Raw genomic sequence first — 22,786 nt, 5'->3', positions numbered from 1 at the left:
AGTATGTTGCCCAGATTAGAGTTCAGTGGCTACTCACAGGTACAGTCTCACTAATGAACTGCTGTTTCCATCCTCTCCTTAGGTAACCTGGTAATCCCCCACTGGTAGAAATTCACCACATTAGTGTAGTGCAGATACCCAATCAGCATAGTAATATACAACCCAGAACTCCTAGACTCAAAATGATCCTCCTAGCTGGTCACCAGTGGCTCACATCTACATTCCTAGCCACCCAGGAGGATAAAATCTGAAGACTGCTGTTTGAAGCCAGCCCAGGCAGCAAAGTCCATAAGACTCATCTCCCTTAACCAGCAAAAAGCCAGAAGCAGAGCTGTGGCTCCAGTGGCAGAGCACTAGCCTTGAGCAAAAAGTTCAAGGACAGTGTGCTCAGTCCTTGAGTTCAAACCCCTTCTCCCCCAAAACAATCCTGCTGCCTCAGCCTCACAAATAGCTGAGACTACAGGTGTGCACTAACACCAACAACATTTATTTTAAAATATACTTCATCACCTCAAATTATGAATAAAATAAAAACTCAGAAAGTTAGGCTGGGCATTGGTAGCTTATGCCTGTAATCCTAGCTACTAAGGAGGCTGAGATCTGAGGATCACAATTTGAAGCCAGCCCAGGCAGGAAAGTCCATAGGACTCTTAGCTCCAATTAATTCCAATTAATCACAGAAAAAGAAGTGGCATGACTCAAGTGGTAGAGCACTACTACCCTTGAACAAAAGCAGTTCAGGGATAGCATGCAGAGTACAAGCCCCAGAACTGGCAAAAAAGAAAATGTTAGCCTCAATACTTAAAAGTTTTTAATATTTAAATTCCTCCCCCTCACTGCCCCAGGATTTTAACTCTCAGCTTCATGCCTGTGTGGCTTACTTGCTGGGCTACAGCTCTACCATTTGAGCCTCACCTCCAGCCCAGCTTCTGCTGGTTATTTTTGGATATAGAATCTCCTGGACTTTTCTGCCTGGGCTGCTCTCAAACACAATCCTTCAGATCTCATTCTCCTGAGTGGTATAGGCATTAGCCACTGGCACCAGGCTCTTTATTACTTAAACTTTTATATTATAAAGGAGGCACTCTCATTTTCTGACTCTAGACTCATTGCTATCATCCTTTCAGATACAGGAGTTCCAAAGAGGTTTTATACTGAAGCAACTCACACCTAAGTTATGATCATTATCAGGAGTTACTTCAAAAGACAGTTCCCTTTTTTTTCTTTTTCTTTTTTGTGCTGATCTGGGGCTTGAACTCCTGTCCCAGAGCTTCTTTTGCTCAAGGCTAGCACTCTACCTCTTGAACCACAATGCCACTTCTGTCTCTTTTGTGATTAGTTAGCCAAAAAAGAGTCAAACGTGGGCTGGGAAGGTGGCTCAGTGGTAGAGCGCTTGCCTTGCATGCTCGAGGCCCTGGGTTCGATTCCTCAGCACCACATAAGCAAAAAGAAAAAAGCCGGAAGTGGCGCTGTGGCTCAAGTGGTAGAGCGCTAGCCTTGAGCTGAAGAGCTGAGGGACAGCGCTCAGGCCCAGAGTTCAAGCCCCACGACTGGACCAAAAAAAAAAGAGTCAAACGTGGAGCTGCGGCTCAAGTGGTAGAATGCTAACTTTATGCACAAAAGATCAATGCCAGCACCCAGGCCCTGAATTCAAGCACCATAACCAGCACCAAAAAAAAAAAAAAAAAAGGAGCTGTGGCTCAAATGGTAGAGTGCTAGACGTGAGCAAAAAGCTCAGAACAGTGCCTAGCCTCTGAATTCAAGCCCTAGGACCAGCATACCAAAAAACAAACAACAACAACAGAGGGGCTGGGAATGTGGCTTAGAGGTAGAGTGCTTGCCTAGCATGCATGAAGCCCTGGCTTCAATTACTCAATACCACATAAACAGGAAAGGCTGTAAGTGGCACTGTGGCTCAAGTGGTAGAATGCTAACCTTGAGTAAAAGAAACTGGGGGGGGGGGGGGCTGGGAAGGTGGCTCAGTGGTAGAGCGCTTGCCTTGCATGCATGAGGCCCTGGGTTCAATTCCTCAGCACCACATAAGCAAAAAGAAAAAAAGCCGGAAGTGGTGCTGTGGCTCAAGTGGTAGAGCACTGGCCTTGAGCTGAAGAGCTGAGGAACAGCGCCTCGGCCCAGAGTTCAGGCCCCACAACCAACAACAACAACAAAAAAAGAATCTCGGGACAGTGCCTAGGCCCTGACTGGCAAAAAAAAAAATTTTTTTTAAAGTCAGTGCTGGTGACTCACACCTGTAATCCTAGCTACTCAGAAGGCTGAGATCTGAAGATCACGCGGTTCAAAGCCAGGCTGGACTGGAAAGTCCCTCATCTCCAATTAACCACCAGAGTAACCTTGAGTAAAAGAAACTCAGGGGAGGCTGGGAAGGTGGCTCAGTGGTAGAGTGCTTGCCTTGCATGCATGAGGCCCTGGGTTCGATTCCTCAGCACCACATAAGCAGAAAAACCCGGAAGTGGTACTGTGGCTCAAGTGGTAGAGCGCTCACCTTGAGCTGAAGAACTCAGGAACAACAACAACAAAATAATAATAATAATAATAATAGGTTGCCGAGCACTGGTGGCTCACATCTGTAATCCTAGCTACTCAGGAGGCTGAGATCTGAGGATCATGGTGCAAAGCCAGACTGGGCAGAAAAGGCCGTGAGACTCTTATCTCCAATAAACCACTAGAAAACCAGAAGTGGCTCTGTGGCTCAAGTGGTAGAGCACTTGTCTTGAGCTGAAGAGCTGAGGGATAGCACCCATGCCCCAGGACTGACCAAAAAAATAAAAAAGGCAAAAAAAAAGAAATTTCCCTTTACAAATACAAGCACTAATAAGATTTTTTTAATAATATGACAAAGAAACTACTTTTGTCCATATGTACCCATTACCAGCCAACACAAAGCTAAGAATCACATCATAACAGAAAATAACAGGACAATACTAAAAATTCTGAGAAATCATGAAAATTCTGAGAAATCTGTCCCCAACACAGATCACAATGGTTAAACCAGTCATTTTATGATGAAAAAGATCAATTAATAATCTATGAATATCTTCAAGCTAGAGTAGTTGATCAAAAATTTAAAGAATGACAGATGGCCCCAATGCCTTCAAGAGACTGTCTTATACAGTGGTTAAGTTTAATTTGAAAACAGACTATATTATTTGATAAGAGCTGCACAAGCTAGGAGCTGGAGGCTCACATTTATAACTCCTAGCTACTCAGCAGGCTGAGTTCTGAGGATCTTGGATCAAAGCCAGCCCTGGCAGGAAAGACAGGAAGACTCTTATCTCCAATTAACCACCAGAAAACAGGAAGTGGATCTGTGGCTCCAAGTAATAGAGCACTAGCCTTGAGCACAAAAATTCAGGGACAGTACCCAGGCCCTGAGTTCAAGCCCCAAGACTGATCAAAAAAAAAAAAAAAAAAAATCTGTGCCATCTTTGTGTGCATGTGGGGTGGAGGGGTATCAGGACCTAGACATTGTCCCTGAGCTTCTTTTGCTAGTGCTTTAACACTTGGAGCCACAGCTCCACTTACAGCTTTTGGTGGTTAACTGGAGATAAGTTTCATGGACTTTCCTGCACAGGAATGAGCCACCAGCACCCAGCCTGTGCCACTTTTAACTGCAGCTGTAATGGAATACACTAAAAGCCTTGTTTTAAGACAAAAACAGTGAAATAAAAAACAATAACCATGAATTTGCCTTTTTTCAGCTAAGGATTAATCAGATAAAAGGCAATACAATAGGGGCTGGGAAGGTAGCTCAGCGGTAGAGTGCATGCCTTGCAAGCATGAGGCCCTGGGTTCGATTCCTCAGCACCACATAAACAGAAAAAGCCGGAAGTGGCGCTGTGGCTCCAGTGGTAGAGCGCTAGCCTTGAGCTGAAGAGCTGAGGGACAGCGCCCAGGCCCAGAGTTCAGGCCTCATGGCCGGCAAAAAAAAAAAAAAGGCAATACAATAGGGACAAAATATAAGAAATGCAACTTAACAAATTTCTCACACAAAACAAAAATATAAAGCATATTTAAAAATCAAAGGTAAAGCAGGAAGAGCAGGAAAGACTCTGGTTCAATCTCTAACCCCCAAAATTCAAAACAAAACTAACACGAATTAAAACTGGTGTCAACAGCTCACTCCTGTAATACTCACTATTCAGGATTCTGAGATCTGAGGCTCCCAGTTCAAAGCCAGCCCTGGCAGAAAAATCTGTGATTTTTTTTTTTTTTGGTCAGTCGTGGGGCTTGAATTCTGAGCCTGGGCCCTGTCCCTCACCTCTTCAGCTCAAGGCTAGCGCTCCACCATTTGAGCTACAGCACCGGTTTTCTGTGGTTTTATTAGAGATAAGAGTTTCAAGGACTTTCTTGCCCAGGGTTGGCTTTGAACCGAGATCCTCAGATCTCAGCCTCCTGAGTAGCTAGGATTACAGGTGTGAGCCACCGGCGCCCAGCATGAAATTCTTCTTCCCAATAAACTACTAAAGAAAATGAAAATTATCACATTATTAAATGTGTGTGTCTGTGTGTCTATGTATAGATCAAACCCAGGGCAGGGCCTCCAGTATGCTAGGCAAGCATTCTAAATCAGTGTAACACAGAATAGGGAGTATCTTCTGTATTACCAATTTCACATTAAGGAGGGTTTGCTATGCTCTGTTACCAATTAAATACTAGGCAAAATATGTTAATTTCCAATCCCTTCTTTCACATATATTTGCTTTGTTTTTAACAAACTGCTATGGAGTAATATTATTATCTAACTAGTACTATTTACCTTAGTGTTAGCTGTCCCAAACAAAATACTTTTTTTCGTGCTGGTCCTAAGGTTTGAATTCAGGGCCTGAGCCCTGTCCCTGAGCTTTTTTGCTCAAGGGACAGCACTCTTCCACTTGAGCCACAGATCCACATCTGGCTTTTCTGGTAGTTAACTGGAGATAAGAGTCTCACAGACTTTCTTCCCCAGATTAGCTTCAAACCATAAGCCTCAGATCTCAGCCTCCTGAGTAGCTAAGATTGCAGGGGTGAGCTTCTGGCACCTGACTAAAAAATACTTGTTGGAAATTAAACTTGATCCACAAAAGTTGGCCAGTAGATTTTACTAAAAAAATTGTTAGAAAAGTCAAAACAAATTCCATTTGTGACTATTTCCAGCATCTTTAAATAGAGTATGTGTCTTAACATGGATAGGGTAATATCTTTCCTATCTTCTATTACTTTGTCACTAATAACTTGTACCTTTACTTAGTAATTTTAAATATCTCCAACTGAAAAGCATACGTGTATGCTGACCACAAAAATGAAGCAAATAATTGGTAAGGATACAACTCTTACATAATATCCTAAAAATGTCTTTTTACTAGATATTCAGTGACTATCACAGACATAAATATTAAACAAAGTTGACCCAATTTGAAGCCAGAAACAGAAGCTTATACCTTTTGAAGGGTAGAAAATAAGAGTTAAGTAATTGGGTAGTCCTAAAAATACACATCACAACTACATGACTAAGATAACTCGTTTAAAACTTGTGCCAAAATAACCCCTCCCTTCAAAACAAACTAAAATTGACTCACTGGCCTCTTTTACTTAATTTTGGAAATTAAAAAAAAATAAATAATTCCTTAACATTCATTTCCTCTAGCTCTGTCCCCACAATGTAAAACATTCTAATCTTCAGACTGGGAGCCCACCCTGCAAATATGCTCAAGTAAAAAAAAGAAGGAAAAATAAAATCATTCATCTCCAAGTTATCTACCTTGGAGTTAGAACAAAAACCACTGGATTCCAGAATAATTCATGGAAAACAATAGAAACAATGTCTACAATGCCTGCCTCAGGAGCCATCTCACCCCAAGAATCGCCTCCTCTAAGATACTTTTCATCTGTGAGCTGACCCCATTCTGGTGGAGTTAACTCCCTAAAGGGAGAAACTGAATAATCTCTCCAACATGTCATGATCCACCCTTTGTGGATGTTTCTCCAAAAGGGGAAATAAATAAAAGCTAGTAAACTTGGTGGCGGGGTGAGGACAAAGGGCATTATTGAAAAGAAGCACTGACCGAGGTAAATGTAGAGTAAGACCAGAAAGAAAGCTAAATTAAAGTTCCCTCCGATGGAGATTGGCAAGAAAACGCAGCACCTTGATATACATATATTCACACACACACACACACACACACACACACACATATCACTCCCTTTTCATTACTACCCACTAGAATATAAAGTTGGAACTCTCACTACCCAAGAAGCTCAAGGAATACTCAAAAGGTCAGGGCCTCAGGAATAACAGGCACCTCTCCCACCACTACCCCCTCCTCTAAAAAAAAAAAAAAAAAAAGTCCAATCCAGTAAGTGCAGGTCACCCTGCCCTCTGGGGCAGTTCCAGCTTGCGCAGAGAGGGCCCAGAGGGGAGATCGAGAAGGAGAAGACATCTCCCTTTCCAAACCCCCTCAGCTGGAGAAACAAAACAAAGACAGCCATCCTCTGCTCAGTAGTCAGTACCCCAGCCAGGGGGAGGCTTTCCCGTTTCCCGGTGCAGCCTGGCCTCCCGCCCCCGCCCCATGACAAAGAAAAGGCACTGGGTGAGCCAGGCCTTCCTGCCTCCACGGGGGGGGGGGGGGGGGGGGAGGCTGCGCCCACACTAACCCCCTCCCCGCCCAGTTTAAAAACAGCCCCCAAGCGACAGGGAGCCGAGGCCTGGGGCCGGGGAAGCCGCGGCTCGGAGGGGGGGTGGGGAATACCTTAAAGTAGCCGCCTTCGTAGAGGGTGTTGGGGGGTCCGAAGATGGCTACCTCCCAGTTGTAGAGGTCGGACTCGTCCACCAGGGTGATCCGGAAGCCCTCCACCGGTTCCTCCTGCAGGGATTTCAGCTCGAGCATCAGGGCCTTCTGCGAGCTGGTCATCTGCTGCTGGGCCATCGCGGCGGCGGCGGCGGCCGTGCGGGGCCGGGGCCCCAGTCCTCGCGCACCGGCCGGGCCGCACCAGGCCCCTCCCCTCCGCTCGCCCGCGGGCCGGGCCGGGCCGCGCACCGGGCCCCTGTCTTCACACGCCCGGCGGGCGGACGGGACCAGGCCCCAGACGGCCCGTGGGCCCGCCCGGGGTCCTCCTCACGCTCGACGCAGGCCGGCCGGGGCCCTGCTCTTCACACTCGGGCCGAGCGGGGAGGGGGGGGGGGGAGGTGGCGGGAGTTCGGGGAATTCGCTCCCGGTCCGGGGCCTCCCCCCCCCCGAGGGGGCCTCTACTTGGAGGGGAGGGGGGGGAGCGGAGATGGAAGCGGACGAAGGCGACCGTGGGGGCCGGCGATGAGGAGAGGGGGCCGAGCCCACCCGGGAGCACCGCGCTCGCTCACTCGCTCGCCCTCGCCTTCTCCTCGGGGGCCGCCGGGGTCGGAGGGCGCGCAGGGCCGGGGGGAGGGGAGCGCGGCGCGGGGGTCTCCGGGCAGCGGCGGCGGCGGCGGCGCGGCGGCGGCGCGGGGGGAGGGGCGGAGGTGGAGAGCGTGAGCGCCGCGCGCCGCGGGAGCGCCCGAGAAGGAGGGAGGGCGGGAAGGCGGGAGGGAGGGAGAGCGGGAGGAGGGGCGCGCCGGGAGGGGGGCGGCTCTCGGTGGCTGCGGCCCGACGCGCCTGCGCGCGCCCCTCCCTCCCTCAGCCGCCCGCCTCTCCCTCCTCCTCCTCCTGCTTCTCGTCCTCCTCCTCCTCCTCCTCCTCCTCCTCCTCCTCCCACTTGCCCGCCTCCTCCCTGCTTGCCCGCAAGGTGGCGGCGCTTTGTGACGCGGGCGCGTGTCCCCCGCCCTTCCCGGGCCTGGCGGCCGCGGGGGCCCCCACACGGACGGACGGGGATCGCCTCGGCCCCTGTGCGACTGTTGTGCGGCCCGACGCCGCGGTGCTCCAGGCGCGTCCGCGTCCCGGAAGGAACCTCGGGTTCTAGAGCGCCCCGCACCCTCCCCGCTGCGGGTCCGCGGCCGCCAGCCTCCGGGCCCCCCTGGAGGACGCCCGGTCTGCAGTCCCTGCACTTTGTGCGTTCTTGACTTGGAGATGATGATGAAACCATGTGGATCTGAAAAGCAGGAACCAGCCTGGCCGACATCTCTCCCCCCCCCCCCCCCCCCCGATGCAGTTCCCCAGGCCAGACAGTGTGCCCCTGGGCAAGTCATCCACCAGGCCGCACGGAGGACGAGTTCCCAAAAGAGAAACTCCCACTTCCCTTCTTAAAGACTAGAAGTTACCAGAAAATACTGCGAAATAGATCATCTGAGTTCCTGGGCCTCCTCAGAGGGGTTTGGGGCCAGCACTTGTGTTTGGACTTTGATCCTCCCTCTATAGGTCCATTCAGCTTGAACCAGGAACTGAGCAACTTTGAAAAACAATCGTGATTGAAGTGAGGCGTGCATAGTCTTCAGTCTTTGTGACTTAGAATCTTTTAGGAAGGCGAGTTCTGAACTGCCGAAATTATTTCCTAGGAAAGTCAGGCTACTGGGAGAGTTCCACCTGCACCATTTGGGGATCCGAAAGAACCTTGTTCCAATTCATATTACCTCTCTTTGTTTCATCAGCTTCTTTAAAAGGAGATTTAATTACACCTAACACAAGAAATTGTAATGATTAAATGAGATCATCTATGTACAGCATTTACTATATATGGTAAATTATCTATAAAGAGGAACTTTAAGCCGGTTGCCTGTTCAAAGCCAGCCCAGGCATGAAAGTCTGTGATTAGGGCTGGGAAGGTGGCTCAGTGGTCAGTGGTAGAGCGCTCGCCTTGCAAGCATGAGGCCCTGGGTTCGATTCCTCAGCAACACATAAGAAAAAAGCCGGAAGTGGCACTGTGGCTCAAGTGGTAGAGCGCTAGCCTTGAGCTGAAGAGCTGAGGGACAGCGCCCAGGCCCAGAGTTCAGGCCCCACGACCGGAAAAAAAAAAAAAAAAGAAAGTCTGTGATTATTATATCCTAGTAACCGGCAGAACACCAGAAGTGGATCTGTGACTCAAGTGGTAGAGTGCCAACTTTGAGGGGTGGGGGGAGTTATAGCACCCAGGCCCTGATTTCAAGCCTCAGTACACGAGCAAAAAAAGAAAGGGAACTTTTTTTTTTTTTTTAAATAAAGGCATAGCTGTATTCTGGATACCACCTTTTCTTTTTTTAATTCACTTTATTTTTAGAGAAGTTTTAGATTAAGCTGAGTGCTAATCGCTCAGAGACCTATAACACTAGCTACTGAGGCTGAGATTTGAAGATCTCACTTCAAAGCTAGCATGGGCTGGAAAGGCCATGGCTTTTTCTATTGTACAGAGGGGTTAACAGTTACATACATAAGATAGTACATTCCTTGTCAAACTTATTGTCCCCTCCCTCATTTTTCTCCCCCCCCATGAGACTCTTATCTTGATCCTCAGATCTTAGCCTCCTGAGTAGCTAAGATTACAGGCATGTGTGTGAGTCACTGGCACCGGATGCCCTATTACATTACATAGTCTGTTTATGCAATTAATAAGCCAATATTGATACATTACTATTAACTCAAGTTCACCCTTTAGTCATATTTATTTAGTTCTTACCTAACAATATTTTTCTGTTCCAGGATTCCATCTAAGCTACCAAACCACATTTAGTTTCCCTATTTATTGACATTTGTCTCAGTTTTCTTCTTAATGATTTTTATTTTATTTTTTATTTTTGTCAGTTGTGGGACTTGAACTCCAGACCTGGGCGCTGTCCCTGAGCTCTTCAGCCCAAGGTTAGTGCTCTACCACTTTGAGCCACAGGCCACTTTGGTTTTCTAGTGGTAAATTGGAGATAAGTCTCACGAAGTTTCCTGCCCAGGCTGTCTTTGAACCGCAATCCTCAGATCTCAGCATCCTGAGTAGCTAGGATTACAGATGTGAGCCACCAGCACCTGGCTTGATTTAAAAAAAATTGAATCATCTTGGTTAGTTTTGTTTTCTTTTGTTTTCAGATGTTCTCTGTAGCTCAGACTAGCCTCAAGGTTTCTATATATTCGAAGGGGACCCCAAACAATACTGTGCCTCCACTTCCTGAATGCTGGAATTCTAGCCACCAGACTCAGCTAGGTCAAAGTTTTTTTTGTTTTTTTTTTGGGGGGTGAGGGTGTTTTTGTTTTTGTTTTGTCAGTTGTGGGGCTTGAACTCTGGGCTTGGGCACTATCCCTGAGCTCTTCAGCTCAAGGCTAGCACTCTAACACTTGAGCTACAGCGCCACTTCTGGTTTTCTAGTGGTTTATTGGAGATAAGAGTCTCACGGCCTTTTCTGCCCAGTCTGGCTTTGCACCATGATCCAGTGCCCGGCTTTAGGTCAAAGTTTTTGTAGACAATTCCTCAACTAGGATTTGTGGGGTTTTTTTCTCTCATAGTAAGACTGGGGTTGTGTTTGTTTTTTTTTTTAAGGGAAAGATCAAAGAGGGTGGTGTAAAATGCCATTTTCATCACATCACATCAAAGCCAATAATAAAGCAACATGACTTAGCATTGTTTATGTTGACCTTAATTACTGGCTGAGGTAGTATGTCAGGTACTTCCGCTGTAGATTAATTCTTCCTCTTCTCCACCGCCTTGTATGCTGTATGTACTAAGTGTGGTATAATCCAAACTTAAGAAGCACTCCTTCATTTTTTTGATGTCTCGCCACCATAAATGAGGTTTAAGAAACAAACTGTAATTTAGAGCATCATTCTGTAACCTACAATCCTGTCTAGGTCTTGAGACCAAACCCCACTGGAATTAGAGCTCCCCTCAAGGAAGAAGTGTGTCCTAGTCAAAGCAGCACTTCCTCCCAAAATGATGATGTATGCTTAGTTCTGGCTTCCCTTCCTCCACCATTCAATTTAGGAACAAGAAGATTGCTGACCTGGAAACCTCAGAGATGATGGTGACACCTTTAATAGCAAGGCTGTGAGTAGATAAAGAGGCAGAAAGCTCATCTTCAAAGCAGTTCACCCACATTAATTCATCATAGCCCCACCCTAATTTATAGGATGATAGATCCTTAGTCTAACCCCACTGAAACATACACCTGCCACTTCAGAGCAGAAGCTGCTCCTTCGGCTCAAATCAACTTACAAACTCAGTACCCAGTATCTACTGTGGGTATGGCTCTGAGTTGGAAGACTGGCAGCTTCATGTGTTAGTGTATTTTGTATTCAAGGCTCTGCATTCTCAGGTCAGAGGAACTACAGTTCCACAGAACTAGCTCATGTCTATTTATCATAACCCGCAAAGACATTTTATCTAGTAGTAGGCTGCAAGTGTATCTTATTCATCCTGTATCTCAGCAACCAGCACACCATCTGACACAAAGTAGACACTAAGTAATTGTTCTCCCAGACTCACAGCCAAGGGCAGGAAGACAAGACAATCCCTATCACAAAATAACACATTGAACCCCACCCTCCACCTCCATGTCTGGGCTGTCTCAGGCACAGGCATGGTAGGTGCTTGTCAAGACTATACATTGTACGATCATATATAAGTTACTCCAATGTTTATTGCATGCTAGGTGCTCAAAGCTTTTTTGTCAAAGAAAAGCACAATTTCTTAGAGCTGTCTGTGTTGTTTCATACTGGCAGGATGATTTGACTGATTGGTGCCCTCTTGTGGTAAAGAAAACACAATAGTTAACCTCAGTCTATGGTATCACTTGTGCCAACCAGGGCATTTCTAGACTCCATTAACTTATTTCTATAGAGGAAAAAAATATAGAGCTAAATGTTAGTGGCTTATACCTACCTATTCAAGAGGCTGAGATCCTAGGATTTGATTGCAGTTCAAGCCAGTCCTAGTTCAAAGCCAGACCACAAAAAGAAAGTCCATGAGACTCTTATCTCCACTTAGCTACCTAAAGGCTGGAAATGGCTCTGTGGCTTAAAGTAGTAAAGCAGTAGCCTGAGCGCAAAAGCCCTGGGACAATGTTGAAGCTTTGAGTTCAAGTCCCAGAACGAGTACAAAATATGTATAGAAATCTTTTTTTTGGCCAGTTCTGAGGCTTGAACTCAAGGCCGGGGCACTGTCCCTGAGCTTTTTTGCTCAAGGCTAGCACTCTACCACTTGATCCACAGCACCACTTACAGCTTTTTCTGTTTATGTAGTACTGAGGAATGGAACCCAGGGCTTCATGCATGTTAGGCAAGCACTCTATCACTTTTACATTCGAGGGCTGGGAGAGTGGCTCAGTGGTAGAGCGCTTGCCTTGCATGCGTGAGGCCCTGGATTCGATTCCTCAGCACCACATAAGCAAAAAGAAAAAAGCCAGAAGTGGCGCTGTGGCTCAAGTGGTAGAGTGTTAGCCTTGAGCTGAAGAGCTGAGGGACAGTGCCCAGGCCCAGAGTTCAGACCCCATGACCGGACCCAAAAAAATAAATAAATAAATTTTACATTCGAAGCCCCTGGTACCAGTTGTTTTTTGTTTGTTTGTTTTGTTTTGTTTTTGGTCATGGGGCTTGAACTCTGGGCTTGTGCACTGTCCCTGTGCTCTTCAGCTCAAGGCAAGTGCTCTACCACTTGAGCCACAGCGCCATGCCCAGTTTACTAGTGGTTTATTGGAGCTAAGAGTCTCTCGGACTTTCCTGCTGGGGCTAGCTTTGAATCTCAATCCTCATATCTCAGCCTCTTGAGTTGCTAGAATTACAGGTGTGAGCCACCAGCCTCCGGCCAGGTAGTTGTTTTTTTGTTTTATTTTGTTTTGTTTTTGTTCAGTCCTAGAGCTTGAACTTGGGGCCTGGGCACTGTCCCTCAGCTCTTCAGCTCAGGGCTAGTGCTCTACCACTGGAGCCACAGCACCACTTCTGGATTTCTGGTGGTTAATTGGAGATAAGAGTCTCACGGACTTTCCTGCCGGGGCTGGCTTTGAACCATGATCCTCAGATCTCAGCTTCCTGAGTAGCTAGGATTACAGGTTTGAGCCACCAGTGCCTGGCAAGACAAGCTTTTTTATATTTGACATGTTAACACATATTTAAGACTTCAACACCGCATTAAGGAGTCCCAATCTTCCTCTAATAATAATAACTAATCTTTGCTTAGTATCACTTTTTTTTTTTGTTAGTCATGGGGCTTGAACTCTGGGCTTGGGTGCTGTCCCTGCACTCTTCAGCTCAAAGCCAGTGCTCTACTGCTTGAACCACAGCGCCACTTCCACTTTTCTAGTGGTTTTATTGGAGATAAGAGTCTCATGGATTTTCCTGCCCAGGCTGGCTTTGAACCATGATCCTCAGATCTCAGCCTCCTGAGTAGCTAGGATTACAGGCGTGAGCTAACGGTGCCTGGCCTTAGTATCACTTTTTGAAGGGCTCTTGCCTCTGTGTGTGTGTGTGTGTGTGTGTGTGTGTGTGTGTGTGTGTGTGTGTGTGTGTGTGTTTATGCCAGCATTGGGGGGCTTGAACTCAGGGCCTAGGCTCTGTTCTTGAGCTTCTTTTTGCTCAAGGCTAGCGTTCTGGCATAGCTCCACTTTGGCTTATTTGGTAGTTTTTTGGAGATAAAAGTCTGATGGACTTTCCTGACCAGGCTGGCTTCAAACCATGATCCTCAGAGCTCAGTTTCCTGAGTACCAAGATTATCTGTGTGAGCAGGCACATGGCTGAAAGGCTTTTTTTATATTCAGCATTTTATTACCTGATCATTACTAGAATATCCATTTTACTGAGTAAAGTAAGGCTTAAAAACATTAAGAAGGGGCTAGGAAGGTGGCTCAATGGTAGAGTGCTTGCCTTGCATGCATGAAGTCCTGGGTTCCATTCCTCAGCACCACAAAAGCAGAAAAAGCTGGAAGTAGTGCTGTGACTCAAGTGGTAGAGCACTAGCCTTGAGCTGAAGAGTGAGGGACAGCATGCAGGCCCAGAGTTCAGGCCCTATGACTAACCCTAAGGAAAGAAACTTCAGGTCATTCACTTAGTTAATGGCAGAACCTTGAGTTAACCTCAACCATCCCACTTCTTTTCGTTGTAGTGGTGATTTCATTTTGCTTCCTCAGCAGGACTATATAGATAGAAACAAAACAAAACTTACTATGTAGCCCAAGCTGGCCTAAAACTCATGATCCTCTAGCCTTCGCTTTCTCAGTGCTGTGATTTACAGGCATGAAGCAATGTGCATACAATTTCAATGTGATTGCAATTTCAGTGTGTTTGTTCTTCACCATATTGTAATTTTCCTGGTCTAACATGTCCATAGCAATCTGTGTCATCATAGCTCTATCCACATTGTCCTGCAGTGTTTACTTCTTCCAGTCACTGAAGTGCTATGAAGGAAGAACCATTTGTAGTTGTTCTTTAATGGAGTCCAACTTATTTTCACATGGCTTCTTGTGGGTTAGGTATCAGCTAAAAGACCATTGCTAATACAAGGTCAGGAAGACTTACACCAGTTCTTTCTTCAGTATTATATTGTTTTAGTTCTTATATTTAGTTCATTGATCCATTTTGACTTTTTTTTTTTGGGTCCCAGCCCCCATTTTGACTTTTTTTGTTGCTGGTCGTGGGTCTTGAACTTGGGGCCTAAATGCTGTCCTTCAGCTCTTCAGCTCAAGGCAAGCACTCTATCACTTGAGCCTCACTGCCACTTCTGGTTTTCTGGTGGTTAATTGGAGATAAGAGTCTCACAGACTTTCCTGCCGGGGCTGGCTTTGAATCACAATCCTCAGATCTCAATCTTTTGAGTAGGATTACAGGTGTGAGTCACCAGTGACTGGCTTGACTTAATTTTTGTACATGGTGGCAGGTAGAAGTCCAACTTATTTATTTGTGTATGGATATCCATTTCTTCCAGACTTTTTTTTTTTCAGAGCTGAGGCCCAAACTCAGGGCCTTAACTGCTCTTCCCCTGAGCTAAATCCCCAACCCTCATTTCTCTTTTTAATTAAAAAGGTAATTCTTTCCTCACTTAATTATTTTAGCACTGTTGTTGTCTTTCCATTCTATTCTACTGATTTACATGCCTTTTTATGCTAGTACCACACTGTTTTGAGTGTTGTAGCAAGTTTTGAAATTGAGAAATATGAATCCTCCAACTTTATTATCCCTCTCTCAAGAATATTTGGAGTATTTTGAGTTCTTTTCCACACAAATTTTAGGATCATCCTGTCAAACTCTACAAAAAAATCCAGATAGGATTTTGATAGGAAGTTAATTGAATGTATAGATAAATTTGAGGAGTATAGTAATCTTAGCGATATTAGACTTCATTACTATTGGCATAGTCTCCCCATTGCTGCAGATCTTCTCTAAACTCTTAATGTTTTATTGTTTCAGTATATCAATATTATATTTCTCCTCTTAAATTTATCTGTTTTTAAGCCTTTCTGATGCTAGGTTGTGTGTGTGTGTGTGTGTGTGTGTGTGTGTGTGTGTGTGTCTGTGTGTGTCTGTGTGTGTCTGTGTGTGTTTGTGTGCATGCGCGCACGTGTGCATACATGCGCCAGTGTGTGCCAGTTCAGGAGATTGAACTCAGGACCTCTTGCTCTCACTCAGTTTTTGGCTTACAGCTAGTGCTTCATGACTCAAACCACACCTCCAGTCTTCATTCTTTGCTGGTTAATTGGAGATAGTCTCTCAAATTTGCCTTCTCAGGCTGGCTTTAGATCTTGATCCTCAGATCTCAGCCTCTTGAATGGTTAGGATCATAAGCATGAGCCACTGGTTCCCAGCTCGATAACACTGTAATTTGAATTTATTTGCATTTTATTTTTAAACTTCTCACTCCTAATATAAATACAATTAATTTTTATTTATTGATCATATGTCTTGTAACTTTGCTTAACCTGCTTATAGATTGTAATATATTAGTGGGTTCATTAGTATTCTCTACATAGTGAGAGCTTACAGCCATCTCCCAACCAGTCTTCTCAGAAGCCGGAGCTGGGTGGGTCCTCATTACATGCTTATCAGCATTCTTGGATACTGACCCTTCCGTGCCCAGGGTCCTGGAAAATTGTCCAAACCATTCCTGACTAGTTGAAATGCTGCCTATAAATCAAACTGATCAAATAGGTCCTAGGTGGACTGACTCAGGGTAAAGGGGGATAAAAAGAGAGCCCACACACATACCAGTAGCCAAAGCAGACTTGATTTCCAGGTCCTACTACTCACTCTTTTGAGTGGCCTTTTTCTTTCTCTTTGCAATAAACTCTCCTGCTCAAAAAAGGAAAAGAAAACCATTTGCTAGGTACCAGTGGCTCACCCCTGTAATGCTAGCTACTCAATAGTCTGAGATCTGAGGGTTGTGGTTTGAAGCTAGCCCAGGCAGGCAAGTCCATGAGACTTTTAACTCCCATTAATCACCAAAAAACTGGAAGTAGTGCTGTGGCTCAAGTGGTAGAGTGGTAGCCTTGAGCACAAAAGCTCAGGGACAGTGCTCAAACCCTCAGTTCAGGCCCCAGGACTGGAACTAAAAAAAATTTAAAAAGTATAAAGATGAGCTGCAGTTCTAAAAGGAAGCAGGGAGGAGTTGTGGGGGAGACAGAAGAAACCTTTGTGAGGTTATATTTAAAATTCTTCCAGGCTTCTGCCTTATGATCAGGTCTTAACTCTTTTTCCTACAGGGAGAGCATGACATTTCTTAGGTATTATTATCATTATTATTTGCAGTGCAGAGAACCAAATCTAGGGCTTCTCATGCAAATCACAAATGCTACCACTGAGTTCAAATGTTAATTCTTGCCCATTTTTACCCCCAGAGTCTTACCTTCAACTCATTTCTCCTTTTTTTTTTTTTTTTTTTTTTTTGCCAGTCCTAGGACTTGAACTCAAGGCCTGGGCACTATCTTTGAGCTTTTTTTTTTTTTTTTGCCAGTCATGGTACCTGAACTCTGGGCCTGGGCACTGTCCCTCAGCTCTTCAGCTCAAGGCTAGTGCTCTACCACTTGAGCCACAGCATCACTTCCAGCTTTTTCTGCTTATGTGGTGCTGAGGAATCAAACCCAGGGCCTCACGCATGCAAGGCAAGCACTCTACCACTGAGCTACCTTCCCAGCCCCCTTGAGCTTCTTTTGCTCAAGGCTAGCACTCTACCACTTGAGCCACAGTGCCACTTCTGTTTTTTTCTGTTTATGTGATATTGAGTAATGGAGCCCAGGGCCTCATGCATGCTAGGCAAACACTCTACCACTAAGTCATCTTCCCAGCCCAAGTTCCTTCAGTTTTAGCTTCAGAAGTGTTGGGATTGCAGATGTGAACTGCAATTCTTGGCTCCTGACCATTTTTATTTATCAATAGTAGGATCTGAACTCAAGGTCTTGCCCATTTTTAACTATAGGATGTAACCTGCAGAGAACTCTAAAGCTGAGCAGTGAAACCTGGAAAAGGTTTGAGATTGAAACACTGCCTTGATAGCACTTGGAAGGCCGAGAGCTGGTCACGGAAGGGTTAAAACAGACAGCTTGCTGGACACCAGAGTCTCAGCCTGTAATCCTAGCTACTCAGGAGGCTAAGATTGAGAATCCTGGTTCAAAGCCAGACCCAGCAGGAAAAGTCCATGGGACTTTTATTTCCAACAAACCACTAGAAAACTGGAAGTGGCGCTGTGGCTCAAGCCATAAAGCACTTGCCTTGAACTGAAGAGTGTAAGGACAGCACCCAAGCCCAGAGTTCAAACCCCAAGACTGGGAGGAAAAAAATTGAAAAAAAAAAACCAGCTCTGGAGAGGGTGGAGAGACTGGGATGCCGCCTCCCTTACCTTAGTCTGACAGCTGTGTTGGGGACCTTGTAGGCTAGACAAAAGTCCTTCACAGCTTAACCTTGGACTAGATAAGTGGACACCATGTCTGGACTTTCCCTGGGCAGCAGTCTCCTGCCTCAAAAGAATAAGGAAACCAGTGTCTCTCACAAACTGTTTAAGCTCTGATTGTAATATTAGTATAGATGCTTTATGTTTTGCGTGAGTCCATGGTAACCCGCTGTGTAACTCAAATAAATATGCTTGTTTGTGGGAACTTAGGGCCCAAATGCCAGAAAGCCTTGGGACCCCTGGTCCCCGCTGATTCTCACCTCTCATTTTTTATCTCTCTATCTCTGACTTTTCTCATTTTCTGTGTCCTGGTATCCTGTCACACTGCCTCAGATTGTGTGGAGTGGACAGTCAATTAATCTCTCAGTGGTTTGGCCTTTCTTTGACTTTCATGGTACTTCCTCTTCTGTTAATTCAAAGTTAATCATGCTTCAAGACTTAGCATGAGCTCTGGCTTCTCCAGGAAATTTTCCTTAATGATCAAATTCTGAACAAGGAAAGGCAGCATCAAAGACACAGAGGAAGAAAGAATGGGGGAAAATGTCAAGTCATAAAATGTCAGGGCATAAAATTTGTGGGCCACAATGACTAGAGACAGACTACAAGATTGACAGGTTATGTTGATTAATTTCACAAACAGCTCCACTTCTAGATTATTTGGTAGCTAATTATAGATAAAAGTCTCATGGATTTTCCTCTCTGGGCTGGCTTCAAACCATGATCCTCAGATCTCAGCCTTCTGAGTAGAATTTTAGTTGTGAGCCACTAGCATCTTGTTTGAGCTGCTTTTTTTTTTTTTTTTTTTTTTCTTCGGTCGTGGGGTCTGAACTCTGGGCCTGGGCTCTGTCCCTCAGCTCTTCAGCTCAAGGCTAGTGCTCTACCACTTGAACCACAGCACCACTTCTGGCTTTTTCTGTTTATGTGTTGCTGAGGAATTGAACCCAGGGCATGCAAGGCAACTACTCTACCACTGAGCCACCTACCCAGCCCGGGAATAAGCTATTGGGTGAGATTAAATTTCATGCATTTGATAGAGTATGCTTATATAAAAGATAGGCTTTTATTCATTTTTTTTGGTTGGTTGTGGGGCTTGAATTCAGGGCCTAGGTACTGTCTCTGTGCTCTTTCATTCAAGGCTAGTGTTTTACCACTTTGAGCCAGAGCCACTTTTTTTTTTTCTTCTGGTAATTAATTGTTCTTTCCTGTCCAAGCTGGCTCTGTGATTCTGAGTAGCTAGGATTAAGCTGTGAGCCATTAGCACCCAGCAAGCCTTTGATTATTTTCTGTACTGGGTCTTAAACTCAGAGCCTCGATGCTGTCCCTTAAGCACTTTTGTTCAAGGCTGAACCAAAAGGCTACCATTTGAGCCACATCTCCGTTTCTGGCCTTTTGGTGGTTAGAGATAGGAGTATCATGGACTGTGGCTGGAAGTGTGGCTTAGTGGTAGAGTGCTTGCCTAGCATGCATGAAGCCCTGGGTTCCATTCTTCAGTACCACATAAACAGAAAAACCAGAAGTGGCACTGTGGCTCAAGTGGTAGAGTGCTAGCCTCTAGCAAAAGAAGCTCAGAGATGGTGCGCAGGCCCTGAGTTCAAGCCCCAGGAATGGCAGGGAAAAAAAAGAGTATCATGTACTTTCTTGCCTTGGCTGGCTCCCAAACTTAATCCTCAGATCTGAACCTCTTGAGTAGTTAGGATTACAAGCACAAGGCACAAGCCACTAGTGTCTAGCAATCCTTGATCATGATTGATAAGTGCCAAAGTATTTATGTATGCAATTCATTTCTTCTCTTTTTTAACTTATGGCCTTCCTGGGGTTTCAACTCAGGGACTCAGTACCTTGCTAGGCTGGCACTCTACTATTTGGGCCACTCCAGCCCCTTCTTCATTTTATTGGAGTCTAGTGCACTTTTCTGCCTGGTCTGATTTCAAGTTTCTCCAGATCTCATCATTCTGAGTAGCTGGGATCACAGGCATGAACCACTGATGCTGATTTACAGTTGGTGCTCCAGTAGTTTTGTAAAAACAGGTATAAAGCCAGGTATAATAACTCAGCTGTATAATTCCAGATACTAGGAGGGTGGAGACAGGAGGATCAAGAGTTCAAAGTAAGTTAGGCATCAGTGGCTCTCACTTGTATTCTCATATTCATAGGGCTGAGATCCAGAGGTTCAAGGTTTGTAGCCAACCCTGGCCAAAAAGTTGGTGAGACTATTTTTTTTTTTTTTTGGTCCGGTTGTGGGGCCTGAACTCTGGGCCTGGGCGCTGTCCCTCAGCTCTTCAGCTCAAGGCTAACGCTCTACCACTTGAGCCACAGCGCCACTTCCGGCTTTTTTTTTCCTTTCTGCTTATGTGGTGCTGAGGAATCGAACCCAGGGCCTCATGCATGCAAGGCAAGTGCTCTATCACTGAGCCACCTTCCCAGCCCCTGTGAGACTATTTTTTAAAATAACCAGCAAAAAAGTAGAACTGGAGCCGGGTGCCAGTGGCTCATGTCTGCAATCCTAGCTACTCAGAAGGCTGAGATCTGAGAATTGAGGTTCAAAGCCAGTCCAGGCAGAAAAGTCCATGAGACTCTTACCTCCAGTTAACCACCAGAAAACCGGAAGTGGAGCTGTGACTCAAGTGGCAGAATGCTCACCTTGAGCTGAAGAGCTCAGGGACAGCATCCAGACCCAGAGTTCAAGCTCCATGACTGACCAAAAAAAGTGAAACTGGTGGTATGGTTCAAGAGGTAAGGCACTTAGCCTCAAGGGCAAGGCCCATAGGTTCAATCTCCATCCACTAGAGAAAAAAAAGTGGGTAAATGTAATTGGTAAACAATAAGTAAATCTAGATGAAAGGTATGAGTTTTTTTTTTTTGCCAGTCGTGGGGCTTGAACTCAGGACCTGCACACTATCCCTGAGTGTCTTTTTGCTCAAGGTTAGCACTCTACCACTTTGAACCACAGCACTGCTTCTGGCTTTTTCTGTTTATGTGGTAATGAGGAATGGAATCCAGGGCTTCATACATGCTAGGCAAACATTCTACCTCTAAGCCACATTCCCAGCCCCTCATATTATTCTTTTTTTTTTTTTGGGTCCGGTGGTGGGGCCTGAACTCTGGGCCTGGGCGCTGTCCCTCAGCTCTTCAGCTCAAGGCTAGCGCTCTACCACTTGAGCCATAGCACCACTTCCGGCTTTTTTCTTTTTGTTTAGGTGATGCTGAAGAATCGAACCCAGGGCCTCATGCATGTAAGGCAAACACTCTACCACTGAGCCACCTTCCCAGCCCCCTTCATGTTATTCTTTAAATGTTTCTGTTTTATTTTTTTTGTTGTTGCTGTTGTTAGTGGGGCTTAAACTCAGAGCCTGGGCGCTGTCCCTGAGCTCTTTTGCTCAAGGCTAGCGCTCTACTACTTTGAGCCACGGCTCCAGTTCTGGTTTTCTGGACTTTCCTGCCAGGGTTGGCTTTCAACTGGAATCCTCAGATCTCAGCCACCTGAATAGCTAGGATGTGAACCACCTGGTGTTTTAAATTTTATTAAAGAAAAAAAATTTTTTTTGTTGGTTGTGGGCCCTGAACTCGGTGCTTAGGTGCTGTCATTGAGCCTGCTTGTGCTCAAGGCTAGCACTCTGCCACTTGAGCCACAGTGTCACTTCTGGTTTTTGAGTGGTTAATTGGAGATAAGAGTTTCATGAGGCTGGGAAGGTGGCTCAGTGGTAGAGTGCTTGCCTTGTACGCATGAGGCCCTGGGTTCCATTCCTCAGCATCACATAAGCAGAAAAAGCCAAAAGTAGCACTGTGGCTCAAGTGGTAGAGCACTAGCCTTGAGCTGAAGAGCTGAGGGACAGCACCTAGGCCCAGAGTTCAGGCCCCATGACTTACAAAAAAAAAAAAAAGTTTCATGGGGACTTTTCTGCCCAGGCTGGCTTCAAACTTCGATCCTCAGATCTCAGCCTTTTGAGTAGCTAAGATAACAGGCATAAGACATCTAGCTCAAATTTTAACTTTTTTCCATGTATATTTTTATTGTCAAAATACTGTAGTTTCATGAGTAGGGTAATGAGTACATTTCCTATTAAGCATTGTATTGTTACCTCCTCCTTTGTTTTTCCCCTACCATTCTTTCCCTCCCCACTTAATTTTTAAAAATTTATTTATTTATTCATTTTTTTGCTGGGCCTGGGCCCTTCCAGACCCTGAGCTTCTTTTTGCATAAGGCTAGCACTCTACCATTTGAGCCACAGTGTCATTTCTGGCCTTTTCATTTTATGCGGTGCTGAGGAATGTAACCCAGGGCTTCATGTATGCTAGGCGCGCACTCTACCACTGAGCTACCTTCCCAGCTACCCAGTTCAAATTTTAATAATAAAATTTCTTAAGTATAAAATTGGAAGCCAGGTGCCTTTGGCTAATGGCCTGTAATCCTAACTACTCAGGAGGCTGAGGCCTGGGGCCTGTAATTTGAAGCCAGCTCCCACAGGAAAGTTGGTGAGACTCTTTATCTCCAACAAATTACGAAAAATACGGAAGTGGAGCTGTGGCTGAAGTGGTAGAGCCTATGCTTGAGCAAAAAAGCTCAGGGATAGCATCTAGGCCGAGTTCAAGCCCCAGGACTGGCAAAACAAAAATGAAAATTAAAAAACACAAGTTGGAGGAAAGTTATTACAACAATCTAGGCACACAATGTTGGACTAAACCTGGGTAAAAAGAGCAAGGGCAGGGATGGGATAGAGTAACTGGAGGAATGCAAAGGAAGGAATGACAGGGTCCAGAAAAAAAGTAATGTACTCATCACCTGACTTATGAAATGGTAACCCCTTTGTACACCTTAAAAATAACAAAGAAATTATATATTTTCAAAAGGCAGAGCAAATGAATAATATTCAAAAAGTAGAAATGACATGATGAGGGAAGGGGGAGGATCCACTTAAGCATAAACAGCTTTAAAGGAGAAACCTAAAGAACACCGTGCCGTCCCATTTGACTCCAAGTGAGAGAATTGAGGAAGAGGAAGTGACAGCTAAACTACTTACAGGCTTCCGGTCTAGCGTCGCAAAAAGTGACAAAGGAAGCC

General features: G+C 45.5%; 1 protein-coding gene across 1 annotated transcript in view; it reads right to left on the bottom strand.

The window, feature by feature from the left end:
* The window catches only part of Ube2r2 (ubiquitin conjugating enzyme E2 R2), a 67,830-nt gene extending 60,421 nt beyond the window's left edge, over positions 1-7,409 (bottom strand). The window contains exon 1 of the mRNA XM_042695733.1: positions 6,747-7,409. Coding sequence (XP_042551667.1) covers positions 6,747-6,923 — 177 coding nt within the window. The 5' untranslated portion in view covers positions 6,924-7,409. The remainder of the gene's footprint in view (positions 1-6,746) is intronic.
* Between the last annotated feature and the right edge of the window lie 15,377 nt (positions 7,410-22,786).

This window comes from Dipodomys spectabilis, unplaced genomic scaffold (assembly GCF_019054845.1).
Source record: "Dipodomys spectabilis isolate Male_0828 unplaced genomic scaffold, ASM1905484v1 ptg000006l, whole genome shotgun sequence".
Taxonomy (NCBI): domain Eukaryota; kingdom Metazoa; phylum Chordata; class Mammalia; order Rodentia; family Heteromyidae; genus Dipodomys; species Dipodomys spectabilis.
This window is presented reverse-complemented; position numbering and strand designations above follow the sequence as displayed.